Source organism: Colobus angolensis, unplaced genomic scaffold (assembly GCF_000951035.1).
Source record: "Colobus angolensis palliatus isolate OR3802 unplaced genomic scaffold, Cang.pa_1.0 Scaffold299, whole genome shotgun sequence".
Lineage (NCBI taxonomy): Eukaryota > Metazoa > Chordata > Mammalia > Primates > Cercopithecidae > Colobus > Colobus angolensis.
In genome coordinates, this window is record NW_012116254.1 from 4,518,585 (window position 1) to 4,526,990 (window position 8,406).

Consider the following 8,406-nt stretch of genomic DNA (forward strand, 5'->3'; position numbering starts at 1 on the left):
TCTAGCTCCTGTTCAAATACAAAACAATCATAGGCAAAGTCAGTCAACTTGCCATACTTGGTGCATTTCTAAAGCACATAAAAAAGCTAACGTGGGGTAAGAAAAAGCCAGAGCAAAGATTAACGAGTCAAAAGCCACACAAAGAAAAACAGACATAATAAAAGGATACAAAATATGATATATTTTTACATTTGTCTATTTTAACATCAAATTCTTGGTGAGATACCCTAGCTACAAAAGAGAAAACCCACTCACACATGAGAACCAGAAAGCAGTAACACACAAAGATCACAGAAGTGGAAACAGACCATAGAATCAAAAGACTACTTATTTCACTGGAAAACTATGTATTTAGCTTCTGCAATTTTGACTAAAACATAGGAATACTGCAAAAGAAAAAAAATCTCATAATTGTGTAAAATAAATTCCAAACATGTAACAACCCAAGAGAAACTGTGAAATAGGGTAAAATGAGGGCAAAAATAATAATAGTAATACAGAAATGTACATGTAGTCATCCCTTGGCATTTACAGGGGATTGGTTCTAGGCCGGCTCCTAACTAAAAACCCTCAGATGTTCAAGTCCCTGACATAAAAGAGCATAGTATTTGCATGTAACTTAAATTCACGTCATCCTGTATACTTTAAATCATCTCTAGATTACTTATAATACCTAACAACGTAAATACTATACAAATAGTTGTTATACTGTATTTTAAAATTTGGGCCCAGCACGGTGGCTCACGTCTGTAATCCCAGCACTTTAAGAGGACGAGGTGGGTGGATCGTATGAGGCCAGGAGTTTCAGACCAGCCTGGGCAACATAGCGAAACCCCGTCTCTACTAAAAATACAAAAATTAGCTGGGTGTGGCAGCATGCACCTGTAGTCCCAGCTACTCAGGAGGCTGAGGCGAGGCTGAGGCAGAGAACTGCTTGAACCCAGGAGACGGAGGTTGCAGTGAGCCGAGATCGTGCCACTGCACTCTAGCCTGGGCGACACAGTGAGACTCTGTCTCTAAAAATAAATAAAAATAAATAAATAAAATTTGTATTAGTTTTTATTGTTGTATTGTTATTTTCATTTTTTCCCAAATATTTTCAGTCTGCAGTTGGTTGAATCTGTAGGCTGAACTCATGGTTATGAAGGGACCACACACATACACATTTGTACATATACATGCACACTCTCATATATATAACCCCCATACTACATATACATATTTATGTCAACGTATATATATATATATGTAATACCATAGCTGTTATTAATTGCTACATCATAAAACATAACCATAAAAATCCAGCCATAATAGGTTACATAATTTTCTATGAGGAATATGATTTCAATAATAAAAAGATTATACCTATTTCTTATGTGTGCCAGCAGAAAAGAGTTTTAATAATTTTGAGGGATGGCATCAATATTCTTTTTAAAAAGCACTATTGTAAACCACACATATAATTATTTGGTTATTCATTAGGATCCCTTTCTCCGATATATAAAAAATAACTCCTAGAGAAGATTTTTATTATTAAGTAGGTGATACAGTATAAACATGATGAGGGGAACATATTTGCAACTTACCCAAGCTATGATTAACAGGGGAAAGAGTAGTAGGAGATAGTTCTGCTGGAGAGCCTAAAACAAAAGGATTTCATTTAAAAATAAATGAAGTATTTGCAGAACTTCTGATCAAGTAATCATAAAACTGGCTTTATCTGGTAATAATTATCAACAATAATACAAAGATAATTTAAATACCAAGAACTCAGAATATATAGTGCTTAAATTTAATTTGTGGGGGGTGGGTGGGAGAAAAGGTGGGGGGTTCCTGTATAAAAGGTGAAACAGTTTTGGCTTCCAGCCCACCAGTTCACCTTCCCAAAGATATCTAATGTTGACAGTTCTTTGGGTATCTTTCCAAAATATTCTATGAACCACATAAGCAAATACATTTTTGTTCTGTGTCCTTTCTTTTCATACACAAGTGGTAACCACTTTTAATCTTCTATATTATTCTACCAGATTGTTCATAATGTGTTATTAGTCACATAACATTGGGATCCCATATTGATGGATATTTGGGCTATTTTCAATCTTTTGCTACAAGAACCAATGCTTTAAGATTGCAATAACTAATCTTGACCATTCTGCATGCTTCCAATCACATCTGAAGGATACATTCTTAAAGAAACTGCCAGGTCAAAAGGTTTGTGCACTTGCAATTTTGAGAGATTTGGGTAAAATTATCATTCATCAAGGTTGTACCAGTTTACATTCCCAGTCAGAACACAGTAAATGGATGCCTGTGGTGTTATTGCTTCTAGATGAAAACATGGTCACAAGTACAGTTTTAATTTTGAGTAGCTTTACACGTTTATATTGTATTTCCTTTCTGTAATAGCCTGTTTTTTTTTTTTTTCTGTGATGTTGATCATTTTCTTACTGATCGTTCGAAAGCTCTTTATACATATTAGGGATATAAGACTTCTTATGGTATGAGTTACAAATATTTAGTCATTGGTCTTATGACTCTTAATCCTAATTTTGATCATGTAGCACTAAAAAAAAAAAAAACCCTTCTACATGATTTATCAATCATCTTTGGGTTACTGTCACACTTTGGGATAAAACAGTGATGACGGTAGGTCTCTTACTCTTGACTTTTAGAGTAATGTTTCTACCATTTTTCCCATTAAGCATGGCATTGGCTTTGAGGCTGACAGCAATAAAATATTTATTTAGGATTTTTGCATCAATAGTCTCAAGCAATATGAGCCCGAAGATTTACATGAGTGCTATGTTTGTAAGGCTCTGTGGTTAATGTTATTACAATCTAGCAATTTTATCCTCTGAAAAGGTTTAAACAGTATTATAACAGCATATTCTTCAAAAGTTTGGTAGAATTCATCTGTGAAATTATTTATAGTTAGTAACTTTCTAGGGCTTACTATGAGACATTATTCTATGAAGGCTGACTTGTTCAGATAGCTCTATTTTCTGGAGTCAGTTTTGGTAAATTACACTTTCTTAGAAAATGATGTTTTTTCTTCTGGGTAAACAGGCTAAATCTAATCAAGAAAGTAAGGGGGCACAAATATACAAAATAAGAACCACCAGAGACAATAGATGAAAAATCAAGGTGCGACTAGTCTACTCAATTCCATGCAACTCAATTTTAAAACACATTTGCTGTAAGTGTTGTTAAATAATCTTATTAAAAATATAAAAAATGTTTTATGATCATCATTCTCTACACGTTTAGGGAAAGTTATCTAAAAGAGCATGACCCAAGCTTCAAATGTACACCAAGAGCATAACTGTAAAACAAGATAGGTCAGGCCAGGCATGGTGGCTCACACCTGTAATCCCAGCACTTTGGGAGACTGAGGTGGGTGGATCACAAGGTCAGGAGTTTGAGACCAGCCTGGCCAACACAGTGAAACCCCATCTCTACTGAAAACACAAAACTTAGTTGGGCATGGTGGTGCACACCTGTAATCCCAGCTACTCGGAAGGCTAAGGCAGAAGAATCGCTTGAATCCAGGAGGTGGAGGCTGCAGTGAGCTAAGGACATCCCACTGCACTCCAGCCTGGGCAACAGAGCAAGACTCTGTCTCGAAAGAAAAAAAAGAGTAAGATAGGTCAGACTGTCTTACATACCTCCTCCCTACCATACACCATTATAACCATGACATAAAATACCAGGCAATAAAGGTGAAACAGCAGCCCTAGATAAATAAATGAATCAGAAACAGAGAAGAGATGCTTATTTTTTACAAGACAGAACAGTCTTCCACAACATAATTATGTTCCTTTTTTCTCAGTTTGAAAAATCTGTTGGCAAGTCACAACAGGTACAACTAGGAAAGGTCAAAATATATTTGGAACAATAAGCTAAAATTCACTGCTGTTTCCTGAAGCCAATATAAAATAAACAAAGCCACTATTAGAAATGGAGAAAACTGCACAATTATTAATATCTTTTAACTGTTTACTCCTCTATTAAATACTTAGAAATGACCACTAGGATCATTTAAATTAACAGGCGTTCAGTCAGATGGGATAAGTTAGAATTACAGATTACAAAAAAGACAAATTTTACAAACTTAAAATAAGCTAGCAATTAATAGAAGCCTTTAAAAAAATTAAAAAAAAAAAAACTAGAGGCAAGTAACTGATGATTAGCCTATGAATTATTCATACATAAATGCTGTTACTGAAATCTCACCTACCACAGGCCTTCCACTTAGGAGAAATATAAATATCCTATTTGAGATCCAGTGTGAATTAGCAGTGTCTACTTACAGCTAAACCGCCTAGAGAAATCCCTGTGCATGTATCTTCGCATACAAACTTACACATATTTGTGGGATAAATTTGTCAAACCTTTGACAAATTAACAAATGTCAAATGAAACGTGTTAAACTTTTATAAGTGCCAAAATACCCTCTCAAAAATGTTTCATCTCACCAAGAATTTAAAAGCTAGTGTTTCTTCACACTGTGTCACTACATGTTGACATCTGCCAATATGACAGGTTTTAAGGGAGCAATTTTTTAATTTCTTGTTTTTGTTGTAAATAGTGTATTCCTGTTCTTTTAGCCAATTCTATTAACTATCTTTTTCTTCTTGATTTTTAAGTTTTTAAACTTAAAAATCAGTTCTTAGACTTGTCATCTATTTGCAAATATCCAGGATCTTTTAAAAAAAATCTGTTAAAACTGTTTTAATTTTAAAAATAGACTATTTTTTATAGTAGGTTCAAGATCACGGCAAAACTGAACAGAAGTTTCGTACAAAGAGCTCCCACATGACCCCTGCCCTGCTTCCCCAAATTCCCTATCAACATCCGCAAACTACAATGGTCCATTTGTTATAATAATGAACCTACACCACATTATTACCAAAAGTCCATAATTTACATTAGGGCTCACTATGTTACATTTTCTGGGTTTTGACAAAAGTATAATGATGTGTGTCCATTTACAGTATCAAACAGAGTAGTTTCACTGTCCTAAAAATGCCCTGTGCTCCACCTAGTCCTCTTTCCCTCCCACAAAGCCTCAGTAACCACTTATCTTTCTACTGTCTCCATAGTTCTGCCTTCTCCAGAATGTCATTCATATATAGTAAGTCTTCATTTAACATCTTCCATAGGTTTTTTGGAAACTGACTTAAGCAAAATAACTGTACAACAAAACCAAATTTCCCCAATCATCAACATTGTAATGAAATGACATTACTTGAGGACCTATTGTACACTACTTGGATGTATCAGTTTATTTATCTAGTCACCTATTAAAGACATCTTGGTTGCTTCCAAGTTTTGGAAATTATAAATAAAGCTACTATGAACATCCATTTGCAGGTTTTTGTGTAGACCTAAGTTTTCAATTCATTTGGGTAAATACCAAGGAGAAGCAAGACTGCTAAACCGTATGGTAAGAATATGGTTAGTTTTGTAAGAAATCACCAAACTATCTTCCAAAGTGGCTATACCATTTTTCATTCTGACCAGCAATAAATGAGTATGCCTGTTGCTCCCCATCCTCACCACACCAGCACTGATGAACTCCCTCAGCTTTTGTTTGTCTGAGAAATTTTTTATTTCTCCTTCATTCTTGAAGGACAGCTTTACTGGTTATAGTATTCTCGGTTGGGAGGGGTACATTTTTTTTAGATGAGGTCTCACTCTGTCACCCAGGTTGGAGGGCAGTGGCACAATCTTGGCTTACTATTACAATCTCCACCTCCTAGGCTCAAGCAATTTTCCCACCTCAGCCTCCTAAGTAGCTGGGACCACAGGTGCACACCAACACATCCAGCTAATTTTTAAAATTCTTTCAGCACTTTAAATACACCACCCATCTCTCCTGGCCTGCAAACTTTTCTGCTGAAAAATCTGACTGACTAATGAAGACTCCCTTGCTATGTGGCATGCTGCTTTTTCTCTTGCTGCTTTTATTCACAATAGCAAAGATACAGAAAATAACCTAAGTGTCCCATCAACAGATGAATGAATAAACAAATGGTGGGTTATACACACAATTGAATGTTATTCTGCCTTAAAAAGGGAGATCCTACCACTTTTGGCATGGATGACTCTGGAAGACACTATGCTAAGGGAAATGAGATAGACACAGAATAAGAAACATGACATAATCTCATATGTGGGGTTTTTTTTTTTTTTAAGCCAAATACATAGAAAATAATAAAATGGAGATTACAGGTTGGGGGGAAAACAGGGGGATTATAGGTCAAAGGGTATAAAGTTGCAGATATGTAAGATATGCCCAGAGATCTAATGTACAACCTGAGGACTACAGTTACAATATTGTGTTGTATACTGGAAATTTACTGAGTCGATTTTAGGTGCACTTATCACACACATAAAAAGGTAACTATGTGAGATGATGGATTTAGTTGACTACAATAACCACTTCACGACATACACCAAATATCATGTTATATACCTTAAACATACACAATAAAAATGTATGCTTTAAAAAGTCTAATTTACTGAATACAGACCAAAGTGTTCACAAACCTTCCAGAAAACTGGGAATCATCCTGGGTTGCTTCTTCAACCTTATCCCAAATATGATTACTAGTCATATTCTAAGCCTCAGCAGTATGTATCAAAAGCACCCATTTCTCCCCCATGTCACCTAAAACCAGCCAGAGATACAGTGTACTAAAGAACAGGAACTCTAGAATCTGACATCCTACTGAATTTCTCTGACATTTTCTAGCTATTTTTTAATAGGTTCGTGACAGCATTGTGTTTTTAATTTCTGGTAAAAGTTGAACCTTTTAAAATTTTAATTTTTTGCTAGATGCAATTATATGTAATGCTTAAGTTTTCCTGTTTTGCCTATGCTGCCTAATTTTTTATAATGAACATCCATTTGTTGTATAATTCAAAATGCTGTATCATAATCTTATGTGTAGAACACTGTTTAACTTTTATGTGTCATAGAATAATGGTAGAAATAAGAGATTAAGCTTCCCTGCCAAAGTGATAGACACAACAATATAATTGTCAAATTCAGCTTATGAAATACATAATGCATGAATGACCATTTTCTCATTTCTTGTTTTAAAAAACTTAATCCCCAATGTGATAGTATCTTAGGTTTTATATATTTCCAAATTTTCTATGAGCATAATTCTGTTCATAATGAGAAAAAAGGCTGCTTTTGTTTTTATTAGAAACTCCTACAGAGTTCCCCTTATACTTAGTATGTAGAATATTGGGGAAAATCTTTGCTTCTGAAATAGTAAGAAAATAGTGGATAGACAAACAAAAAAAATCCTATTTTTCTTTAAAGTTATCATACAGATATAGATCCAAGTAAGTCCTTATGAACTACTTTACAGAGAGGGATGAGCTCCTCCTTGGTTAACAGAGTGGTAATCACTTTTACTACTGACAGCAACTGCCAAGTCAGGACACAGGCAAAGGACTGAGCTTGCCAAAGGAGAAGCCAACTAAAATTTCAAAAGGCCATGCACAGATGACGGGAATCTAAGAAGCTGCAAGCACAGAGCTCCTCTTCACCAGTCGGTTCCAACACATGTCTTTAGCTAAGTACATAGTAGCACAGGAAGTCTTGGGCAAGGCTAGAAAGAAATGAGAATATGCAGTCTTGCCATATTCATATCTGAAAGTCCTGATAAGGTAGGGAACTGACCCTCCTTGAAACCTGAGTGATGTGATATTAAAGCACCAAATTATCACCTTTCCAACTCAAATCCTAAGGGCAAGGAAAGGATCAGCTCTTCAACTTAGCAACTGGAGAGAGTAAAGAGTTGGTCTTTCCAAAGAAAGTGTATCTATTTTAGCCTCAAATATTATTTTATATACAACACCCACTATCCGATTAAAAAACAAGAGATATTCAAAGATGGAGGGGGGAAGAATGACCCATAATCAAGAGATAAAACAGTCAACAAAAGCAGGCCATGTTACATATTAACTGGATATAAATTATCAAAGACTTTAAAACAGAAATTATATAGCTAAAAAATAAATGATCTGAAATGAAAACTTCATTTAATTGGATTAAAAGAAGACCCAAAGTCAGGGTCACATACATATTATCACTTGATTTTCAACAAAGGAGCCAATGTAAATCAATGGAGAAAGGAGAGTCTCTACAAAATGGTGCCGAAACAACTGAAAGAAATGTCCTGTAGTTAAAGGAACAAAAAGCATCAAAAAGGAGCAAAAGTGGTAAATACGTAAGTAAATACAAAACACTCCTTTTTATCCCTTCTAATTTTCTTTAAAAATCAACTTGATAGCAAAAGCAAAAATAGCCGGACGCAGTGGCTCACGCCTGTAATCCCACTGCTTTGGGAGGCTGAAGTGGGTGGATCACGATGTCAGGAGATCGAG

At 35.2% G+C, this 8,406-nt stretch overlaps 1 protein-coding gene across 3 annotated transcripts in view; it reads right to left on the minus strand.

Annotated features, from left to right (window-relative positions):
* Window positions 1–8,406, minus strand: part of SMAD2 (SMAD family member 2) — an 89,672-nt gene that overhangs the window by 8,102 nt on the left and 73,164 nt on the right. For all 3 annotated transcript variants that reach the window (XM_011949358.1, XM_011949359.1, XM_011949360.1), the window contains one exon: window positions 1,587–1,640. In XM_011949358.1, coding sequence (XP_011804748.1) covers window positions 1,587–1,640 — 54 coding nt within the window. The remainder of the gene's footprint in view (window positions 1–1,586; window positions 1,641–8,406) is intronic.